This window comes from Callithrix jacchus, chromosome X, assembly GCF_049354715.1.
Source record: "Callithrix jacchus isolate 240 chromosome X, calJac240_pri, whole genome shotgun sequence".
NCBI classification, from domain to species: domain Eukaryota; kingdom Metazoa; phylum Chordata; class Mammalia; order Primates; family Cebidae; genus Callithrix; species Callithrix jacchus.
The window spans coordinates 11,962,313-11,986,307 of record NC_133524.1 but is presented as its reverse complement, the minus strand read 5'-3'; the positions used below and the strand labels follow the sequence as shown (position 1 = coordinate 11,986,307).

General features: G+C 44.1%; 1 protein-coding gene across 5 annotated transcripts; it reads right to left on the bottom strand.

The window, feature by feature from the left end:
- Positions 1 to 3,892: 3,892 nt before the first annotated feature.
- MSL3 (MSL complex subunit 3) lies at positions 3,893 to 23,295 on the bottom strand. 5 transcript variants are annotated; one of them, XM_078363255.1, is made up of 13 exons: positions 23,110 to 23,295; positions 21,218 to 21,300; positions 20,744 to 20,839; positions 20,306 to 20,406; positions 19,352 to 19,434; positions 18,670 to 18,792; positions 17,933 to 18,093; positions 16,998 to 17,156; positions 15,220 to 15,482; positions 12,322 to 12,431; positions 8,498 to 8,597; positions 8,094 to 8,178; positions 3,893 to 5,847 (listed from the first exon to the last, which is right to left on the bottom strand). In XM_078363255.1, the coding sequence occupies exons 1-13, from the start codon at positions 23,134 to 23,136 to the stop codon at positions 5,748 to 5,750; spliced, it is 1,491 nt and encodes a 496-aa protein (XP_078219381.1). In that variant the 5' UTR covers positions 23,137 to 23,295; the 3' UTR covers positions 3,893 to 5,747. The 5 variants fall into 5 exon arrangements, with proteins under 5 accessions (XP_078219381.1, XP_035144112.1, XP_035144116.1 ...); XM_035288221.3 differs by lacking the exon at positions 23,110 to 23,295 and adding an exon at positions 22,724 to 22,863; XM_035288225.3 differs by lacking the exon at positions 23,110 to 23,295 and adding an exon at positions 22,230 to 22,531.
- Positions 23,296 to 23,995: the final 700 nt, after the last annotated feature.

The window sequence follows — 23,995 nt, the reverse complement described above, 5'->3', positions numbered from 1 at the left end:
GGCCAGGTGTGGTGGCTCACACCTGTAATCTCAGCAGTGTGGGAGGCCAAGGCAGGTGGATCACTAGGTCAGGAGTTCAAGACCAGCCTGGCCAACATGCATAGTGAAACCTCATCTCTAGTAAAAATACAAAAATTAGCCAGGCGTGGTGGCAGGCCTGTAATAGCAGCTACTCAGGAGGCTGAGGAATCACTTGAACCTGGTTCGAGGCCAACCTGGGTAATATAGCAAGCCCTCATCTCCACAAAAAATAAAAATAAAATTAGCCTGGTGTGGTGGTACACACCTGTAGTCCCAGCTACTCAAGAGGCTGAGGTGGGAGGACCACTTGAGTTGGAGAAATGAAGGCTACAGTGAGGTGAGATTGCGCCACTGTACTGCAGCCTGGGGGATGGAGCAAGACTCCATCTCAAAAAAAAAAAAAAAAAAAAAAAAGAAGAAGAAGAAAAAAAAAGAAATCCCATGTTCTGCTCAGTCCATACTCTCTTCCTTGGTGACCTTAGCCAATCTCAGAATTTACCACCTATGTTCTGGTGACTTCACGGACTGTATTTCCCTCCCAGTTCTTCCTCCTGAAGTACAACTTCCAACTCATATAAGTCTCAGAACACTCTGCCTCCTCATCCTCATTTCAATAATTTTGTGGAGTCCACAATATCTCCCAACTGGCCTACATTCCTCTCACCTCTTTTTGTTTTGAGATGGGGTCTTAGTCACCAAGGATAATTATAGCTCACTGCAGCCTTCATCTCCCCAGCTCAAGTGATCCTCCCACCTCAGCCTCCTGAGTAGCTGAGACTACAGATGTACACCACTACACCAGGCTAATTATTTTATTGTGTGTGCGTGTGCGTGTGTGTGTGTGTGTGTGTGTGTGCAGATGAAGTCTTGCTATGTTGCCCAGGCTGGTCGTGAACTTCTGAGCTCAAATTATCCTCCCACCTTGGCCTCCCAAAGTGTGGGGATTACAGGCTCATGAGCCACCTAGCCCAGCCTTCCTCTCGACTCTTTCTAATCCAGCCTCCAAACTGCAGTCAAGTGAGGTTCAGAAATTACAAACTTAATGATGCCAACCATTACCATTGGAATTCATTGCCCCCAGGATGACATGCAGACCCTTAACGTGGTCCGTATATGATGTGATCCTCAACCCCCGACCCTTTACCTCTCTGACCTCCTCACTCTGCTCCAGGCACACGGCCTCTTTCCTCTTCCTCCAGCAATGCCAAGAACACTCCTGCCTCAGGGTCTTGGCCCTGGCTGTTCCCTGTGCCTGAATGCTCCTCCTCCAGCTAGCTGCATGTCACACTCCCTTAAACGCAAGGTTTCGCTCAGATATCACCTTATCAGTGAGTGAAGCATCTCCCTAGAACTATAACCACTTTACCTAAGTACTAATCAACTTTTACCTTGGAAATCAGGTTAATAAATTCAGTGGCATTCAGAATAGATGATAACTGTTAACTTCAGTGAGATTAATAAAAAGTGAAATAGTTTGATGATAAAAATACAAGATTCCATTATTGCGTCCATTTTGATAGATCATGCTCATCCATAGAAATCTGTCACTGTGAGTGCGCAAGTACCTTGAAATCACTTCCTGATAGTGAGTTGAGTTGCTTCTGCTAGGCTAGAGAGATCTGTTTCCCAGTACTCTCTGAATGTAGCTATGATCACTGTGTCCATTTCACATATTCTATTTTATAGTTCTCGTTACACCCCTATGCAACAAAGGACTTGGATGGCAAAACTAAGATATTTTGCTAAATCCTCTAGGAAGCCAAACATCTCTAAAACTCTTGAAAGTGTGGTTAGTGAAAGGCGTTGTCATTGAATCTTGGATGAATTTAATATATTCCTTCTTTTGCAATCAGCCCTCTCATTTCAGAATCACAAAAAATAAATCCAGTTTAGATCTAGCTACATAAACAATAAAGCCTTAAACTAAGAACTGCCTCTTCCTTTAATACCAGAATCAAGCAAATGGCCAAGCAGATGGCAGTTTAAAACAGTAAGAATCCCGGGAACACGTGGGAAGGGTGAGGAAGATGGAGAAAGTGGAAAGACTGCAGAAAAATGATTCCAAATGTTCCCCTACTTCTTTCCTCTACCCTCTAACCCACAAAGTTTGCCTATTGTTTTGCCTCAGCTTAGAAAAAGTTGGGGCAAAATAGCTTTAGAATCAAAAGAGATCAGTTTGAATTCTCTCCTGGCTTGTAACTAATTTGAATTCTACTTCCTTGATTTATGTAAGACATAATACCTTCCTTATGCAGCTATCCTGAGAACAAAAGGAAGAACATAAAGTACGGCACAAAGGGCTATGTCTGAATCCTGCTTCCTGTCTGATTTCATACATCCCGTCCCCTCAAACACTATCTCAGAACCCACCTGCTTAATGTGAGGACTGAGGGCCAGCAGCATCAGTGTGACTAGGAGCTCATGAGCAGTTCAGGCCTGCTGACTCAGAAGCCACATTCTAGCAAGACTGCCTGTCAAAGCAGGAGAAGCATCATCCTGAAGGAAAGGTTTCCTGATTTCCAGCAACCCAACTGTTCAACTACACGTGAACTCTTGCTTATTCACCCATTTCTAGTAATTATATTTCTCACTGTGTGATGAAAGACATAACACATGTATTTTCCACGTGTGATGCATGTTGCAACAAGTCCACTCTGGATATGCTGTGGGATAGCCACTCAGTTGCTGTGTCTGTCACCATGCAAAGGGAGTGGTGCTGCCTAGGCACATCCCAGGCCCTGAGACAATTCGCTGGGGACTTACATTCTGCTCATTGGTTAGATATCCCACCATTTACACTGGAGGGAAAGCTGAAAGCGAGAAATGGCTATTGATAAATTCATGTTGAGTTTAGCAGATGGATTCCAGAGAAGAGGAAGGCACTTGTTTTTTTGACCAGAATGACATAAAAACAAATACACACTAAAGAGTCATCCAGTTAAAAGGCTTCATGCCTGTAAGCCTGAAGCAGGCGGATCACAAGGTCAACAGATTGAGACCATCCTGGCCAACATGGTAAAGCCCCGTCTCTACTAAAAATACAAAAATTAGCTGGGCATAGTGGCACACACCTGTAGTCCCAACTACTCAGGAGGCTTAGGCAGGAGGATCACTTGAACCTGGGAGGCGGAGGGTGCAGTGAGCCGGAATCGCTCCATTGCACTCCAGCCTGGTGACAGAGCGAGACTCCATCTCAAAAATAATAGTAAAAGATTTAACTAGTTAATTGAGGAGTTTATGCCCCATTGGAGTATAAACATGATTTCCAAGTCATTGCTTTCAACTTAATCTGTTGAAACCCCTTTACCCAAGTGGATATCAAGTTCTTTAACACCATCCTGGCCAGATTTCATAACTGGTGAAAACTTTCAATGATCAAACCCCCTACACTGAAAACCAGTTAATAGAGTAGAAGCATACTTTCCTTTTTGGGATAATGGAGGATTAATTTTGGAAAATGCTGACCTTTATGGGTAACATTATACTTTTGTATGTTATGAACTGATTAAAGTAACAGACTTCCTTAATACCAAACTTGATTTAGTGAAAATGATGATCAGTGCCTGCAAAAATTCTCTTAACTGTATTCCAGCAAGGACCATGCCTTATTGTTCTTCCTGTCTTCCATACCTAGTAGTTTCTGGCATGAGAACAAGTAGTCAACAAATGTTCAGAAGATCTTAACTCTTGACAAGCCAAATCTTAAAGAGCAAAGGCTATTTGTTTTTTAATGGCAAAACAGGGTAATTACACTTGCTCGAATCTTTGAGGTGATAATATAATCTAAGGAGAGATGGCAACTTTTGTAAATTGATGGGTTTTTTTTTCTTCTTTAGTGTACATCATACCCTGGAATGATTTATATATTCTATTTTTGTTCAGAGATGGTTTTTATTCTCACAAGTTTTTGTCAAAGATCTAATACAAGGATCTGATAACAGAAGCTATTGAAATAATGTTTTCAACATGCCTTTAAATTACTACTAGAAGGAAAACATGGATAATATGAAACTTAAAAACTGCAAGGTTTGGCAGTTTAGGAAAGGAACGATTTAAAGTTAACAAAAGGAAGATCGTTTGCAATTTGTATAAGGATTATATAGACATTGAAATATTTTATCTGAGAAATATTTTGAGTTATTAGTAATATACAATAGAGGGATTGATGTTTTGAAGAAAAATTAGTACTTAAATCAACCAAAGCTGCATATCATCAACTTTTGAAGTTATACTTAAATAATGCATTTAGGGGAAAAAATAATTGTTCATTATTAGAAAATAAATTAACTGTAAACTCAAGGTACATACTTGTACAAATGTTCCAACAAAGTCTGTGTTCACTTCACTGGAGACATTTAAACAAGTGGAGTCTTGCAAAGGAAAATCTTTTTCCTTTACCCAGCCATAAGTAATTACTGATTCAACTTCTTAAACAAGTCAGAGCACACTGCAGGTGCAGCAGATTTAAACAAGCATTGCATGAACCAAATGGAGATAAAACCTACCACGAACCTGAGTACTATTCTCATGGGTCAGTAAATGCACAAGTCACTTTGATGAAACCATCTACAGAATTTTTAAAAATCCTCATGGCCCTTGTTCACAACCAGTGGTCTTTGGAAGTTAAGGTCTGCTGAGCTGAGTTACAAGACAGGTGCTATATTCAATGCTGGTATGGTACTGATACCCTTTCTACCAATTTAGAGCTTTCTAAAACATCTGAAGATGGGGAAGGCATGTGAGACTAAAATAAGGATTAGAGGGGTGACTGCAGAGACTATCAGTTGGTAATGAGGGAGGAGGAGGATAAACTGGTGTTGGCCCCGGATGAGCCCAGGGTGCAGCAACAAGACAGCACAGAACTGTAGGAACTTCTAGGAACCACTGTCTGGTCCTGCTGCCAAGTGAGAGGAAACCAAAGAGGGACTGAACAAAAAAGGTACAAAGGAAAAACAAAATGAAACCAAAAGGGAAGAGTCAAAAGGTTACCCCACTAACATCCTGCATGAAAGAGAAGGGGACAAGGCCAGAGTGAAAACTCTCCTGATTCTTTCAAACACGACAGGCTTTATTTAGATCACCAAAAATAACGTTTTATAGAAAGGGAACCATAACATTACACAACAAAGTATAGCTGTAAAATCTCAAACAAGAAAGGCAAAGCTTTCTTTAGATCACCAAAAATAATATTTCACAGAGGGGGAACCATTCGAAGCAAATGTATAGCTGCAAATTTTCTTTTGCTGTCAATACCAATTCCCTCTAAAATACTTTGAGACTACTTTGCGGTTTCCAAGTACAAACTAAACCTTGTTGGACAGAGTTGCTCAGCTTCATAAAAAAAAAAAGAAACCAATTTGCAAAAAAAATTGTTTAATGCTAACAAATAATGAGACAATGTGGTTTTTGCTAGCCAACTGCAATGTCCCCTGAAATGGCCTAACCTATGTACACTTCCATGAACATCTGACTGTGAACAAAGTTGCTATCTCCTTGCCATCACAGATGGCTGGCACAGTAACAAGTGTCGTGTCAGAGCACTTTCAGGCACCCAGGAAATCACTCCTAACAGAATAAATGCAGTACGTGGGCAAGTCAGACAACAAAGCCCCAAGGTGGCCATTGCACGTGTGCTTTGGGCAGACGTACCACCTGGCTAGTTGTTCACCTGGAACCCAGAGCGACAAACTAGACAGAGCAGTTGATCTAACAGAACCATCAACATTTTAATAAATTGCGCGGGGGTTCTTGGTGCTGTAATGTGCCTCACAGGCGGCGACATAAGCCGACTCTGGGAAGAAGTCATCGTGGTATTCCGCTAAAAACCTGAAAAAAACAAACAAAAGAAAAACCAATAGCCCCAATGAGCATCATACTAAGGACTAAAGACCATCAGGTAAAATATTAACTTTCAACCTACTAACATTTCAACTGTTTTTTGGTATTAGGAAGAACAAAATGACTACAATTTTGATCTCTCTATAGTGATTACTTTCACTGCACTTATCCAGCTTCTCTGAATGACTACTTATCTGAATACTTTCACCATCATCAGGCGTACAAATAGAAATAGAACCTAAACTCCACTAGGTGGCACTCTGGTTATATAAACACTTCTGTGGGGAAAAAATAAGCCCATGAATGTTTCTACTTTTTCCTATTTTTCAAACAAACTATTAAAAACAACAGATTACAGCAATAAATCTCGCTTGAGAAATTTACATCATTTATATGAGCAAAGTCACATAAAAATTGAACAGAACAACTAGTAATAGCATTTGGTGTCCTAATTTGCCATGCCAAAAGATGCTACAGTTCTAGCTGACGGTGCCAAGACATAGAAAAGACTCATGTGTACGAAGATGGATGTGCTGGTCATGCAAGAGTCTGCAATATACAAACGATATCTTGACTTCAACTTCAACTGATTTTGCCATGGAGAGCCAAGACATTCTCACATGTGCAATATTCACTAACAAGCACATTAATGAGCCTTATGCTTGCTTCCCAGTGACACCCACCTGCCCAAATTCCTAAAAATGTACAAACCTTCTTTAGTATAAATTGAGACAACACTCACTGGATAGCTAAGTCGTTCTCTTCTATGAGTGTACTCTTTTTATGATCATCGAGTCCACTGATTTGGGTTGATACCTTTGCATACATTTTTAAAACCTGTTACTAGGTTCATTAAGAAATCTTCCTAAGTTATCTCCTAAAATTCTAATTTCTACTTTGTATTAGGCATACTTCAAAATTAGCAGGGTTTCCTATGCTAACCCGCAGCTGACTCTTCATATTTTCTTGGCACTATTTGATATCAGTTTACAAAATTGTATGCCAAACAGAGCTGTAGGTTTTGTTGTGGAAGAGGCTGGGAGGGAAGAGGGTATTGTGGAAACTTGTTTCCAAGAAAATTTTGTAAAGTCTAATGCCACTCATGGATACTTTATTGGAAATGCCTACGTGAAAGGATCTTTTAAAACCACAAGATGATTTCCCTGGCTGGGATACTCTCCACTCTGCGGTAAATCCTACTTGATGAGTCAGGGTGGGGCCTGGATACAGGAATAGGGGCTCCTTAAAGAGAAAAAAGAAACAAAGTCAGGTAGCTGGGATGAGCCAGGGGGACAACTAGCCATGAAGACCAAGCAGAGGAAGCGGATTACAGACATCATCTGCAAGGGAGAGGACACAGCAGAACCTCCGGTCAAATGATCCTATTAGATAAGAAAATGGCCAGGCACGGTGGCTCACGCCTGTAATCCCAGCACTTTGGGAGGCCGAGGTGGGCAGATCACGAGGTCAAGAGATCGAGGCCATCCTGGCCAATATAGTGAAACCCCATCTCTACTAAAAAATACAAAAATTAGCTGGGCGTGGTGGCACGCACCTGTAGTCCCAGCTACTCAGTAGGCTGAAGCAGAAGAGTTGCTTGAACCCAGGAGGCAGAGATTGCAGTGAGTTGAGATCGTGCCACTGCACTCCAGCCTGGTGCCTGGTGACAGAGCGACAGAGTGACAGAGCAAGACTCTGTCTTAAAAAAAAAAAAGAAAAGAAAATGACTTGCTTTGTCAGCTGCAGGAAACAATACCTTTCTCTGAATTCATACATCACAACACACACTAGGGGTCTTTTAATTATAAAGTAAACACTAAAATCCAATCAACGGTACTATTTAAATTAGTTTATGTACATGCAACAAAGGAAAGTCCAATGCTTGAGGTTCTGTTGAATAAAAAAATATAAAACTAAATTATCATCAATCTCAATCACTTCTACTTTAGAAAATTTATTTTGTTTATAAGCTTTTTCAATTAAATTCTTCTAGTGACACAAAAGAACTTTACCTCTGTACAATGAATGTCCCAACTCAGAAACTAGAGAAATTATGGAAAAAGGAAATACCAAAAAAACCTACTCTTAATTCCCATAGCTTAGAACCAACCATACTTAGGGAACTGCTACTATTTAAAATACCACAGAGCTGACTTCCCCATGTGCTAAAGAGAAGTTCAGAAAAGCCATATACATGGCAACAGACATAAGTTTTGACCAAGTAATAAAAATACCTCAAAAAGAGATCAAAGTGCTTCAATAAAGCCTTCAGATTCTTCTCAGAAAAGGACATCTTTCCAAGGATTTCTGGAAGTTTTACTGCATTAAAAATAAAAGCAAAACCATTTACAATGAGCAGAATCTGACAATGCATAGGATTCACTCAGCTATTGGAACTGAAATTAACATCCAGATTCTCAAACAAAGCCCCAAACTCTTACTGAACAAAGATAGATAAGCAGTACAAATTCTACAAACATAATTTTTATGAAATTTAGATTCATTCAGTGCCTTTTCTTTAATAGGTTACCTTTGTTTGATTTTCCTTAGATCCCTATATTTCTTAGATGTACAGAAAGCTAACAAGACAATGAAAAATGAAAAATGGGAAGAAGAAAGCAGGAACAAGGATTCTTACCAAACAATCGCAGCAAATGTTGTGCCCCATAAATGTAAGAGGGTGGTGGTGGCTGGTCACCTGGGGGATAATGGTCAGGCACGAGCTTCCAGGAGAGGACCTGGAAAAAGCACAAATTAAATGCTTGTTATTCTTAATGAGACACTTCCAACGACCTAACCATTATGACAGTGAATTGTACGTAGAGGGAAAAAATATACCATCGTATCAAAATAAACACAAGCTTATAAAAATCAGAGATGAAAGGCAAAAACACTTAAAATGGATTAAGAAAGTATTTGATTTCTTAACTCACAACAGTTATTCCCTAAAAATAACTGTAACTGTTTGGGTTCTTTAGCCCCTTTCTCTTTATTGAAAATCCTGCTGCATGGCCAGGCATGGTGGCTCACACGTATAATCCCAGTACTTTGGGAGGCCGAGGTGGGTGGATCACCCCACACCAGCCTGACCAACATGGTGAAACTCCAGCTCTACTAAAAATACAATAAACTAGCTGAGTGTGGTGGCAGACGCCTGTAATCCCAGCTACTTGGGAGGCTGAGGCAGGAGAATCACTTGAACCAGGAGGCGAAAGTTGCAGTGAGCTGAGATTGCGCTACCGCACTCCAGCCTGGGCAATGGAAACAAAACTCCGTCTCAAAAAAAAGAAAATCTTGTTGCACCAGAGTGAGAATGATGAAGCATTAAAAAGTAATCCATAGGCTGGGCGTGGTGGCTCACACCTGTAATCCCAGCACTTTGGGAGTCCAAGACGGGCAGATCTCAAGGTCAAGACTTGGAGACTATCCTGGCCAACATAGTGAAACCCCGTCTCTACTAAAAATACAAAAAAAAAAAAAAAAAAATTAGCTGGGCATGGTGGCACGTGCCTGTAGTCCCAGCTACTTGGTAGGCTGAGACTGGAGAACTGCCTGGGAGGCGGAGGTTGCAGTGAGCCGAGATCGCACCACTGCACTCCAGCCTGGCAACAGAGTGAGACTATGTCTCAAAGAAAAAAAAAAGTAATCCATAGATGTTCTGAATAATATTACTGTTGTTTCAAGATTCCTTGATTTCTTGCTGTTAGATTCATTATGGAAACTAATTTGAATCTTTCAACCCCTCGAATCAACTGAAATAGACTTCGAACCTGATAACTGATTTGTCTTCATTCTGAATTTCAGAACTGTGGGTGGACTTGGGGCTTTTGTTAAAGGGAGAGCTGCATTTGAAAAGTCTCTGATGACTTTCCATAAAAGTACTTCAGCAAACCACAGGACCATGTCTACTCTACCAAGCTACGACTTTGGCTTTTGGGACGTCATATTCCATATGGAAACAGACAGACTGGAGGAAGCCCTCCAGCAGACAAAGCAGCAAGGTGCCCCTCAAACCCGGAAATGCTGATACAGTCAATGTAACAGCATGAAACTGCCAGAAGCTAGCAAGCACCAAGGTGGCTCTGGAGGGTCCAGGACAAAGGCCTAGATTCACTTCGGCCCCTGCCAGCCCAGGCCAGACTCTCACTTAGGTGTCCACCCCCAGTGCCCCACTTTTGCACTGTGGAACACTGAGGGAAGGGATCATTCCAGTATCTTTACAGCATCCCTGCATCTGCCCAGCGCACATAGCTGAAGCTTTGGAACCATTCTGACAGTGACTCAAAGGGAACATACAGGACTTTGCAATCTTATAGGCATGAACAGCCCTTGGCATGTGCGAAAGCAGGTCATCTGGCTCTACTTCACCCACTCGATTGTGTTTCAAGGCAGTTTATGATCTTCTACTTACGAAGACACATTTTCCAGGGGAAAGTAGTAGGTTTCTAGTGGGGCATTCCCAGTGGGGTATGCATGGGAACCATCCATGAGTGGTCTTTACTAGCCACGTGCTGCCCCACACCAGCCCCTAGTACTGTGGAGCAGCGATTGGTACTGAAAGATCCCTGGTCATAAAACACGATAGTAGAGGTACATAAGAAGGTGGGAATCAAGGAAAGTTTCATAAGCCCTTGTGAGAGCCACCTGAACCCCAACCATTTCCCAGAAAACACTTTTAAACTATAAATTGCAGCTGTACCTATAACCACTAGATGGCGCCTTCGCACTGCAGACCAGTGTGGGAATGGCCCTTACTTGACAACTCAGATAGATACCCCTTAAATCAAGATTTCCTTTTGATAATAAAATCCGCAGTGCATTCTTAGCTGAAAAATGGGCGTACCATGGACTGCTTGAACTAGGGATTTCCTAACCTACCCTCAACAATCATGATAACACAAATTGGGCTTTCTAGGTTCTCTACAGGGTCAGCCAACTATAGCTCTTGGGCCAAATCCAGCCCAATGCTCATATGTTCAAAATGGTTGGGGGGAAAAAAGTCATATGAATAATATCTCACGATATGTGAAAATAATGATATTAAATTCTCAGTGTCCCTGAATGAATTGAAGGGCAGCACTCACAGCCACACCCCTTTATGGCTTTCCTGCTGAAACAGCAGAGTTGAGCAGTCTCTCAAGAGACCTGAGGGTACACACTACTGAAGATAGTTATCATCTGGAAGAAAGTTTTCTGACCCCTCTTCTTATCATCAAGGGCTCTTTGCCTAGGCCAGGAGCAGTGGCTCATGCCTGTAATCCCAGCACTTTGGGAGGCTGAAGCAGGAAGATCACTTGAGCTCAAGAGTTGGCAACCAGCCTGGGCAATATGGCAAAACCTAGTCTCTACAAAAAAATGCAAAGATCAGCCAGGCATAGTGGCATTAGCCTGTAGTTCCAGCTACTTGGGAAGCTGAGGTGGGAGATCACCTGAGCCCGGGAGGCGGAGGCTGCAGTGAGCCAACATCCCGCCACAGCACTGCAGCCCGGGTGAATGCACAAGAATGAGACCCTGTGTCAAAAAAAAAAAAAAAGTTCTTTGTCTAGCAAGGCCATCTTCCGCTGTGCAACTCCTACTCACCTCAAAAAAAAAAAAAAAAGGAAATCTCACCTCAGAGGAGACATTCACAGAATAACAGAATATGCTGATAGACTGAGACCTCTTCAGAATCCCTGACAAACTCACTACCTACAGATCACCTAATGGGCCTTCAGAATGGCTTTAAAATGAAAAGTTCTCCCATCTATCAAGTGGAAATCTGGTGGCAAGGCTGATCTCGAGAAGGCAAGGTAATTTGGTTCAAGTGTCTGGCACAGTGGTGGCCTAGAATACACCCCTGAAGGGACGGCTCTTGGAATTACAGAGAATGATGGAGGGGAATCAGTTATACTAAAACAGGAGTCAGTAAACTACAGCCTGCTGGTCACATCCCGGCCAACTACTGCCTGTTTCTATACTGCCCAAAAGCTAAGAATAGATTTTATTTTTTTAAATGATTGAAAAACAAACAAATTTTTTTAAATACATGAAAATTAAATGCTAGTCAAATATCAGTGTCCATAAATAAAGTTTTATTGGAACATAGCACACTCATTTACATACTATCTGTGGCTACCTTTGGGGTTAAGTAGCCTTGACAGACACCATATAGCCCACAAAGCCTAAAGTATTTACCCTCTTGCCTCTGTAGAAAAACTGTGTTAACATCTGTTCAACAAAGTAAAAATACTGGTACCTCAATAATCGCACTTATTTCAAAGATGACTGTCAGTGTAGGGCTGGAATCCTAACATTTTTCTCATTTTAGAAACCAAAACCCACAGTGTTAAGCATGATCTTACATATAATTTTGTTAATGTTTACAGTAAGAGGAACAAGATGCTTCAAGAACCTCGATTTCCACCCACAGAATTGAAGCAATCACAAATGAAGGAACCATTGGGAACAAACATCATTCTTTACCTCATTTATTTCATTAGTTCTTCTCCCTTCAAAGCCAGCAAACACAGCACTCCCTTCCTTGCTGGGAGTCAGAGGAATAGGTGAAGATGATCTGCTATGCACAGGTGTCTCTTCCAAAGAAAGAGATGAAATTATTCACACAGCAGCTGAATTAAAGAGTGCCTCAAGACTTAAAAACTGCAGAACATAAATCTCAACTTGGTTCTCGGAAACTGCCAACCTTTAACAATAAAACTTTCCTTTTATAACAGACAGCACCTGAATTTTATTTGCTCAAAAAAATAAGAAATGAAGCACTGCCACATGCTACAATGTGGATGAACCTTAAAAGACTATGCTTAATGAATGGAGCCAATCACAAAGGGTCACATATGATGCTTCCGTTTATATGAAATGCCCAGGGAGGCAAGTCCAGAGAGAAAACAGCTTAGTGGTTTCCAGGATCTTGCAGAAGGGAAAGTGGGGAGTGATTGCTACTGGATATGGGATTTTTTTGGGGGGGGGTGCTGAAAATGTTCTGGAATTGACTGTGAATACACTAAAAACTGCTGACTTGTACACTGGTGGACTGTATATGTTGATGTGTCAATAAAACTGTTTAAGTGCCACTGAATTCTTAACTTTAAAATGGTTAGTTTTATATGTGAATTTCACATCAATAATACAAATTTTTTAAAAAGTACAAAGAGAAACAGAAAAACATAGCACTTTATTTTGTAGCACCTTTTTAAAAAGTCTTTTTTTAAATTTTCCCAGCTGACTGTCAATCTTCATTCAATCAACCAGTCGTTATTAACCACTTACATACAGATGAGTCCATGTATATGAAATGCCCCAAACTGGCAAATTTATAGAGAGAAATTAATTAATGGTTGCCAGGGGACACAGGGAGAGGCAAATGAGTAACTCCTAGTGGAGGTGGGTTTCTTTTTTGGAGTGGTGAAAATGTCTAAAATTGATTTCAGTGACGGTTGCCTAACTCTTTAGTTTTGCCCAACTAAAACTATTTTGTTAGTTAGTTATCTATCAGACAGGGTGGTCTCTGTGTCGCCCAGGCTGGAGTGCAGTGGCCCAGTGAGAGCTCACTGCAGTCTTGGACTCTGGGCCTTAAGCGATCCTTCAGCCTCAGCCTCAGCCACAGCCACAGCTGCAGCTGCAGCCTCCCAAGTAGCTGGGACTATAGGTGCACATCACCACACCTGGCTAATTTTTTTTTTTTTTTGTAAGAGATGGGGTTTCACTATGTTGCCCAGGCTCGTCCTGAACTCCTGACCTCAAGTGATCCTCCTGCCCTAGTCTCACAGGCATGAGCCACTGTGTCTGGAGACACTAAAAACTTTAAATGTGTGAATTTTAATGTATGTGGATGATATCTCAATCAAGCTGTTTTTAAAAAGCACTTGATTTTTTTTAGCGCTTGATTATTCAAAGGACTTCTCTTAAAGGTATGTCTTCTTTAACTCTGCCCTTCTGAGTCTTCCCAATCTTCAAAGAATCAACAAATCCTTTCACACACCTGGAACTATGCCCCCAACACTGGCTATAATGACGTGACACAACCAACAAATCAGCCCTTTCTCTCAGGAGCTTATGAGGTGGCCGGGAAGGGATGTACACAAGGTAACAGGCACCTGAACACAGAATGGCACTGTGATGACAGTTTTGGGAGTCCCAACAGGGTGATGCTTAGAAGGACCCCTGAAGGAGTCAGCACAGGAGAGGCTGAGGGAAGAACAGGGGTGAGCACAGTACACACACAAGATACGCCTACTGGGGCAGGAGGATTCGACTCCAAGGAGTTTTACCCTGACCTAAGCTTTGAAGGTGTTTTTGATGTTTATGAGGGGTGTCTTAGATTTCACAGCCTGTGAGCAGCTACGCGCTGTGAAAGGAAGGCCACCAGGCCTCCATCTCTGCAGTTGGGCACTTGGTACCTCCTGGTAGAGCGCTGTCTCCACCTCTACACAGTGTGCTGGTGGACAGGCATGCAAGCTGCCTCCCCTACTGCTGACTTCCTAACTCACTGCCCCCGCCAGGCACCAGGTGGCATCGTCGGCACTGCTGCCACCAACTTTCCATTTCATATGGTTTTGGCAGTCAAGGGTGGAAGGATATAAGCATGAAGCACCCTGTCTTTTATTTGTGAATGAGGTCTTCAATATAAAGTGAATACTACTAGTAAGGGGGCTTCATTAGCATAGGCTAAACAACCAGATTTTAATTAATCTGGGAAAATACCTGGTTAGTGTATGGCAGCTAATGTTAGTTTCTACAGTAATTGTTTCTGATTCATGGCACCTGTTTTAGCACTTTTTGAAAGTTTAAAATGATTGATTAGCAGTGGCTTCCTTCTAAGTTTTATATTACAGCAAATCAACCTGTGTCTATCTTGGAAAAAAAATAAAGTCAACTCTTGTCTAATGTATTTTTCCCACTGAAACATTGCAGCTGAAAATCAAGGTGAGCAGATCTGACGGAGTGTGAGTTGGGCTAAGAGGAGGTGGGAAGTGATGACAGGGATGTGAGTATTCTCACTTTGATATTTTAGGACAGAACTTTCCAAATTAAACTTTAGAATGGAGAGACTACTGAGACAAAGTACAAAGAACACACAAAAAAACGAAACAACCCATTAGGATTGCTCATTTTGAATGAGTCGTTAGGCCTAGCTACACAATATATAGAATTCTGATACCTCGATTTGCTCACAAATGGCAGAGTGATGGCGAGAAAGGCTGGGGAAACAGCTCCAGAAAGCAGGCAGCATAACAGCACTTTGGACGTGGGAATCACACACCATACACCCACACATGTAACCTCAGCACCGTGCCCAGCACCGGTTAAACACGAGATACATGCTGGCCCTCCCCGGCCTTGGCCACCCAAGAATGAACCTACTCTTTTCGAGGTGCAGGAAGAGCTTGGGCATGCTGGCGGACGTGTCCTGCTGCCTGCGCTTGGGCTGAGGGGAAGCGCTGCTCTCAGAAAGCCTGTCACAGTTAGTAGTGTGGCGCGTGGACCGCCTCAGAGACTGCAATGCTTCTGGCTCAGCTTTGCGCCTTTTGGGGGTGGCTGGTTCACCGGTGGTCGGCTGACTCTCTGTGGACTGTGGTGTGGATGGATTCAACAAAGGGGGGCTGGGAGAGAGCTCCTCCTGGCTCCTAGAGAAGATGGAGAAGGTCACACAGGGCCGGCCCAAAGGGCCTTTCCAGAACATGGAGGGCTTCTGAAGACACGAAATGCTCTCTCCACTCCAGGAGGGCTGTAAATCTGTACCTAAGTCATTTGGACCCTGTCCATAACTCTGTAACGCTGGCACTAAAGACTGTGATGCCCCCGGTATATGTGTCTTAGAGCAGTGGGTCTCAAGTGGGAGCAACACTGCCCTGACAGGGAACAAACAGCAACGCCTGGAGACATTTTTGATTGCTGCAACTGAGGAAAAACGTGCTATTGGCATCTCGTGGATGAAGGCCAGGAATGCTGCTAAGCGTCCTGTATCACACAAGGAGCCCCACAACCAGGAAAGATCTGGTTCAAAACAGCACTAGGGCCGACGCTGAGAAATGCTGGTCTAGACAACGAGAATACCCTATCAGCTCATCGAAATGTAACTACTGGCAGGACTAGGAAAAGCATCGGGGTTGCTGTGTGAAAACACACGCCCCCCCACCCCGCCCTCCCCGGAGGAGTCTTAAGGATTCAATTAGGCCCTGGTGACTTGGAAGCAGGTCCCCAGTGAGTCCTGCAGGCCTCTCACCTAGGGTAAAACTGACATGGGAAAGGGAAAGGAGGGAGAAGCTACCAAAGGAAGGCTGGCTGAGGAGATGGTGGCCAGGCAGACAGAGAAGCTGGGGAGCCCACAGCCATGAAGCAAAGAAAGAAAGGGAGGGCAGGGGAAGGTGCTGAGGCAAAGGGCAGTGTACGGCAGGAGGGAGGTTATCAGTACACCTGCAGGCAGGGTTGTGCGGCACAGCAGCAGATGAAGGCAGATGGTAAGTGGTTAAGAGAAGAGACGGATGAGTGGAAATCATGAAAACAGACCACTTTCTCAGGAAGAGAGGGAAGAGGGAGGAAACACAACACCTTATAGAGATTAAAGGAAGGACTTTAGGATGTGGGATCCCCCTCCCTGCACCCCCAAAAAGAACAGAGCATGCTTGGTCACTGAGAGAAGAAAAGTGGTGCCATCACAGAGCAAGAAGAGAAGTAACTTTTCCTGAAGGCCAAAGGTTGCAGGCCCTGTATGGACATTCCCATTTACTACCACTAGCGAGGCCTACCTTCACTCCGTCACAAACCTGCAAAAGAAGGAGGGTCCTAAGGAATCTCCCCAACTAACACAAACAGCCAGTGAGGGTGCTCAATTCAACCTGCCCCTTCCACCCTTCTCGGCCTGTGCTCTCTTCACCCCACCCCCTGCTGTCTTCCCACAAATGGGATAGCTGCTCATCATCCCACCAAAGTTCTCTGTGCTGGGGTCTTCACTTGGTAGACTCCGCCAGAACCATATGACAGTGAATGACGATTTAGCTTATCCAGAAAAAAGAAAACCACTAGGACAGACACTTTTCATTCCCTTCCCTCCTCCAAACATGGTAGACCACAGCATCAGACTGAACTCCTCAAAAGAAGGATCTGACATCTAAGGGGAAAGTGCAGGCTATCTAACTTACCTGGCAGTGCTTGTGGCACTCTCCTTAATCGGAAGAAAAAACTTAGACGAAGTCACCTTTTTATACTGAGCTTGTTCATATGGATACAGTAAAACCAATGGGAGAGTGTAATCAAAGGTTATTCGTAATCCATCCACCATCTCCTTACAAAGGTCAACACTGGGAAGATTAAGAAGAGATTAGAGACACAATGAAGTAGGAGGTACTTTCCAAAATTTCACAATGAAGCTGCCCATTTTTCATAGGGGAGTTTTAAACATTATATATTGTACCTACATACACACAAAATGAAATGGATTTATAGATACTGTCAAGATTACATAGCAAAATATAAAGTGCAGAAAGGACAGCAGTCACTTTAACTTATCCCACTAAACACAAATAAATATGTTCAAGGCCACATGAGGTATCCAGCAGCCTGTGCTGCTTAAGCAGACAGGTGGACATGTCCCTACCACTGGGAGCTGAAAGGGGTTGACCCTAGTGAGCCCCTCACCCCTTTAACTCCAACACTCCACCTTTCTGCCTCTGGTCTAGCTGAGTCATGTGTGCCCGGCAGGATACAAGGGAGCTTTCTCTAACTGGAATGAAAATCTGTTTGCAAATAAACTTTGAGAAATCCTCACTGCCCATTCTGGTGCTTCTCAAGGAACGTTCTCGCCCTAAACAGTAACACTGAAAATCTGTCTCAGTGCTGAGGCAGGACATTTTTCAATGCATCCACATCAGATGTGTAAATAGTTACTGAAGTACTGAAGATTTCACAGGTGACAAGGTTTTAATATGAGATTGATGATTCAGTGAATTATGAATAAGTCACTAAATATTACATGAATTCAAAATAAGTGAGTAGAGACAAGAGTCCCCTGTTCTAAATGGAAGCCGCCTCTCTAATTCGCAGAGAACCACAAAACAGAAAACATGCCAGTACTCACTTCCTTTCTGCTGGGATATAATGCACGTTCATGTTGGCATGTGGCATAACGTGATGGTGACGAGGTCTCTCATTGGCTGAAAAGGCTGCATTGATAGCGAAATGTTTCACATAGGATTCCAAAATGGTTATGATGTTAGTCTGGCATGGAAGCTTCACTAACTGTTAACAAAAATATAGACATCTGATGTACGAATCCTAATGTAACAAGCCACATATCGAGAAACACTGGTCATGTATGTATCATTCTTTAACTCAAAAATAAAGCAAAGCCAATTCTGTTTGAACTTCTTAAATCTGTTCTCAACTTGTTTGATCTTTTTTCCTTTGTGATCATGACCTGACGTTGATTACAATATTACTGTTATGAATAGACATAAGCAGTGATTCCTAACCCTGGTGATCTGTTAGAACAACTTTGGGAGCCCCTTCAAGTATACCTACAGTTGGGCTGCACCACAGATCAACTAATTCTTAACTTCTGGGCTGAAGCATAAGCAGCAGAAATTCTGGAAAGCTCCCGAAACAACCCTAATGGGTAACCAGGGCTGTGTGAGTTATAATTTAATCAGCTGCACAGCACCACCGGCAGAGAACTTTAAAACCTAACTCAGTACAAAGCTGAAAAACATAAATTTCATTCCTCCAAGATTCGCTATTGCTTAAGTCTACAATTGCAAAATATGGCTAAATGAAATTTCTAAACAAATCACTATTTTATACACTCTCCCTACATACCCGTTTCCTCCTATTAATGTAGTAACAATCATCCTCCAGCTGCTTCTTCAGAACTTCAGGAATTTCTATAGTTATTGTTCTTTCTTCCATTTCCCTTTTTGTTTGAAGCTCCGGTTCTTGTTTCTGGAATATCAAAATTCCACTTTTAATTATTTAAAACAGCAGAGTCAATATCCAAAGAAAGACTAACATGTGAGAGTCTGCTATGAAACAAACCCAGCTAATCCTCAGCACTCCCAGTATGCCACGTGTTCTAATGAAAAGCATGTTAAAGGGCAAAAATTAACTTGTTTGGGGGCACGCAACACAATACAAATATTTACTTTCTTTCTTTCCCATTTAAGTTTACCACTAGAATCTATACTAACTTTGGATGCAGGCAGAAGACATCACACTCTGCAGGCTCCATTAAAAATATTAATCATCATAAAACAAATAATTTGACTGGAAAGATAACCATAATTTGTGGAAACACTTTGGGGGCATAAAGACCCATTAAGAGACTCACATGGTGATTATAAATAAGGATTGTTTTTCTTTAAATGTCAAACAAAAATTTACATTATTGGTTTAAAAGATGTATCTTTAGAAAACAATTCACAGCTGGAAGAATATTTCACCATGAATTTTTACCATTAAAATATGTAACAAAGAGAAAGTGTTTACAATAAAAACTTTATACCACTTCAGTCTTTTCTTCAATATCACTTTCTTCACTTATTTCTTCATCCTTGTCTTCAGCACTGTCAGAGGAACTGTTTAATGCTAAGTGAAACAAAAGCATCTGGTAAACCCGCATTATATCCTCCACCAACCCTTATGTCTACAAATCTTCACATGTAGTGTCGGTGCTACTAGAAATAATAAACTGTAGTTCCATGTATATTTTAAATGCTGAACACAAATACTGTATCATTTACAGTAGAAAATTATTGGCTGGGCACAGTGGCTCACACCTGTAAACCCAGCACTTTTGGAGGCCAAGATGGGTGGATCATAAGGTCAGGAGTTCGAGACCAGCCTGGCCAAAATGGCAAAACCCCGTCTCTACTTGAAATACAAACATTAGCCGGGCCTGGTGGTGGGTGCCTGTAATCCCAGCTACTCAGGAGAGGAGACTGAGGCAGGAGAATCCCTTGAACCTGGGAGGCGGAGGTTGCAGTGAGCCAATATCGTGACATTGCACTCCAGCCCAGGCGACAAGAGCAAGACTCTGTCTCAAAAAAAAAAAAAAAAACTATTTTGACAACCAATTTCAATGGATGTAAAATCATACAAGCTAATGATCTGAACGTGTTCTGTCAGTTAGGATTCTACAGTTTCCTATTGCATTCATAAGTGGGACCAAGGCTGGGAGGTCCCAAAGAGAGAACAGATCCCATGAGAACACACCCGTGGGGGGTTGCACAAAGACGCTGGTCAAGAGGGCAGTAGTCACAAGCATGACTCTGCTAAGGTTCTATTACTGACTTCTTGACTTCTTATATTGACTGCTACTTTAATTGTCAAAAATAAATGGGGCAAATATTATACATAATGAGGTTGAAGTGTTTCCCTCTCTAGAATTTCAATGACTCCTTCTCTCAGTCTACGTGGAAGTTCTTTCAGCCAAAGAAAATGAAGTTAAGCTACTCACAGTTTTCGTCATTTTCATCTTTCTCTTCACTGGGGAGGCCTTTTAAGACAGAGTCAACACCAGGCAACCTGCAGCGCTTCTTCTTTCTTCCTGTGCTCCTCCTGAAAAACAGTAGCAAACAACAGAAGTACATTTTGACATTGAACTTGTGAGCCTTGGGATCAAAACGAGACATAATAAAGAATGAAATGCACCTGAACAAAATTAAACTTTAGAACATAAATGGTAATTTCCATTTCAGGAAATTACACAGTAACCACTCTGAAAACACTGAGGTTATTCACAATGCCATAGGAATAGTCTTCCCCTTACACACTTTCAATATGTAAAATTACTTAATAAATGTTAGTCATTTTATTACTTTTATATCATAAAAATCTAAGACACTAAGAGAAAATACATTGCATAACATTTATATCTTGATTTTTATATTCTTACAGGCGAGCTACAGCTTTTCTTGCCAATTTACGCTGTAATCTACGATTTTCATCGGTATCACGAAGCACATGATCTTCGGCTGCCCATCTATCCCAGCTAATTGAACAAAAAAGGAAAATTCAGTACTTTAGTTTGATATGAAACAAAGGCTAAAAGCACCTCACACCAATAAAAATGGCCCACAATTCCTTTTTAGAAAACGATTCAAATATTTTAAAATCACAAAGAGGCAAATAAACTGAAAAAGTAACTCATTCAGACACAGAAACAATTGGAGTTTTCAAAATCACCCAGACAGAGTTCAAATACAATCTACTTAAAACTATTCCTCATTATAGGCAAGATCTGTAACAAAGTAAAAACAGGAAATGAATCAAACTTCTCTACAAGTGTTTCTAAAACTTAAAGAATTAGGCAATGCTTCTGTGCCGCAAAGACAATTAGTTTTCAGTCTGGTTTAACAAGTTCACTCACCTTCTGTTCCAACCATTAAAATGGATCAGATATTCTGGGATCTTCCTGCCTTTTTCGTCTTTCCCAACAATAACATCAACAATCTGAAACCAAGAAATATTGCCCACAAGTGACAGAACATAAAGAAAATTAGAAGTTAGATCAGGAAAACTAATTCATAGACCCTTTTTAAAGAAAAGAAAGCATTCTCTCCTCTTTTAGACCGAGGGCTGGGTTGAAATATTTTTCCTTTCATTTTTCCCCCCAGTGGACGCCTTCAAAATAGGAAACATCCGTCCAACCGCCCCATGATTGGTCTCTGAGCATGAGACAGTGTGAGGTTTCTGAAGCCATTGGCCAGCCGATGTGTCACTAAGGGGAGAGTACAGGCTAGACGAGAACTGCAGCCTCGAGACCTCTGGGAGTTGTAGTCCCCCGGGCTCCCCTAAATTCAGGGCCCGGACCGCTGGCTGGAGACTCTGTAATCCCTCCCTGCTGTTTCCCTAGAGAGAACATCTAAGACTAATGATGGGGCATGCCCCTCCACCAACAGACTCTGGGGCCGGGAGAACAAGGAGGGAAAGCAGATGTGGTTAGAAGACAAGAGCGGCAGAGGGAACTGAAGGCACACTAAGCTCATCCCTTTAGGGATGTCCTTTAGCATTTCTAAAGGACAGAGCAGCCAAAGACCCACCTGGGGCTGCCTTTGTCCCTATCACCTAAGGCTTCGCCCAGGGGGCGCCAGGAACCCAGGTCTCTAAAATGACCACCTGAAATGAAAGCATGTGGGCGCCTTCCTTGGGGATCTGGGAGGCCGGGTGCCAAGTCCTGCCCTCCACCCAAATCCGAGGAGCTGCAAGATGTGGCTCAGCTACCGGAGACTCAGGAGGACCGGCACGGGGCGCGAATCCCGTCAACTATGGTCAGACCCACGTAAATCCTTTAGGGTTTGAAAACGTCAATGCTGCAAGGCCCTGGGGTATGAAGAAAACACTGGGCCAACCTTGCCCTCGGAGTAAGGTTCACGGCTTACAGGAGGGATGGGGCCTAAATCGGACTAGGATCCCAGGGACACGACGTCTCAAGTCAGCGGCCAGCGCCGTGGAACTACGAATTAGAACCTGGATCGGACGACCAGGGCATCCAACAGGAGCCCACCCGGCACTGGCCGCACAGGAGGAGAGACAACGCGATGACAGAAACCGTATTCGAGAGGCCTCCTCCCTCAGCGGCCCGCGTCGGTGTCGGGGTCGCAAACGGTAGCCCCGGTAACGCAACAAAGCACGGGCGAGGCTACCGATCGCGCGTGCGTCGCCCGGGCTGACGGAAGGAAGCGGAAGCACCCCAGACCCCGCCCCTACTCCCACGCGCAGCGCCCTATGAGCGCCCCCTGCCGGCCGCACCCCTCCTCGCAGGCCGAAGAGCCCGGCCGGTCCCCCAGCTCCGCGCGGCCATCCGCCCCCGCCCCCGCCTTCGGTCCCCGGGTCTCCCAGCCCGCGCCTCCTCCCTGTCCTTCCGCGGCGGCACCTTGGCATCGTACAGCACTCGCGCCTTGGTGGGGTCAGGCTCGAAGCACAGCACTTTCTCCCCTGAGTGGAATTTAAATTTCATGCCCTCGCTCGCGCTCATTTGCTCATCGTGGCGGAGGGCGAGGCTCCGGGGCGGGCGGAGCGCGCGCGGTGGGGGAGGGCGGGCGGGGGCGGGGAGGCGGTGCGCCGCGGTCGGGGGGGGCCGGGAATGGCGGAGGCTGTGGCCGCCCCGCCTTCGGCCCCTCCTCCGCCCGCCCCGAGCCGCTGCGGAGACCTCGGAGGCGCCGGGCGCGCGCGCTCCCGGCTGGGCGCGACCCCGCACGTCCATGCCGGGGCTCCGGGAGGGGGGCGGGCAGGGAGCACGACCCCCTTGCCAAGGTCTACCGGCAGGACGTCTCCCGTCGCCCCCATGGGAGAGGGTCCCCGCGGCCTCCAGGCTGTGCCCACGTGTGCGTAGGGTCGTCCGTCGCCCCGGGGGCCCGCTCTCCGGCCCGGGCGTTGGGGGCGCCTCGGAAGAGAGCGAGCCGGTCTGGAGTAGGCACTCGGCGGCAGGGAGGCTGGACGGCGTCTGCCCCCAGGAGCTCCCTGGCCGTGCGCGCCGCGTCAGCCCCCTTGGCAGAGCCGCGCGCCGATGAGTGTGGCCACGCGAGGAGAACGCAGCGCTGGAGCTGGCCACAGGCGGGCAGTGGCCTCGGGCGAGGGCAGAAGGGCACTCAGGGCAGTGAAATGAGCACTTGCTTATCCCTTCAGAGGAAAAGCCGGTGGCAGGCCCGGAGCCCCCAGTGACGGGGTAAGCAGTGGGCAGCGAGGCACATGGGTCCTTAAAGGGTAGCTGACATCTTCAGTGTCAGCTTCTAACGTGGCCTCCCAGCCCCCAGCATCCCGGGAATGCCCCCCACGGTCTATCTGCTCCAGTAGAGTAAACATTCCATAAAGGGTGGAAGCACCCTTGAGGCCGCTATCAATATGGTACGTGCACAGAGTAGGTGTTAAGTAAATACTCCATGAGCGAATGACAAGTGATGGGAGACTTGCAGTGCAAACTTCCAGGAACAGGAAGGACTGTGCTGGGCTTTTTCTTTTGAGTTTTGGAAAGCCACTGGGCAGCGTAGTTACTGGATTAGGACCGGGCTGGAGACCAGCGACCAGGCTAATCTCTGCGGACCTAGTGAACTTCCACTACTCTGTTCTAGCCTACAGAAAGTTGCATTTGCTTCCCCTGCGTACGCGTCCTTCACATTTCAGCAGAGGCATTGCCAGGAGAAAAGCC

Coding starts and splice junctions, on each gene's coding strand:
- MSL3 (XM_035288221.3), bottom strand. CDS start 22,825: ATGAGCGCGAGCGAGGGCATGAAATTTAAATTCCACTCAGGGGAGAAA. Junction 19,435..20,305: donor AGATGAAAATGACGAAAACT/GTGAGTAGCTTA, acceptor TGTTTCACTTAG/CATTAAACAGTTCCTCTGAC. Junction 17,157..17,932: donor TATATCCCAGCAGAAAGGAA/GTGAGTACTGGC, acceptor TAATCTTCCCAG/TGTTGACCTTTGTAAGGAGA.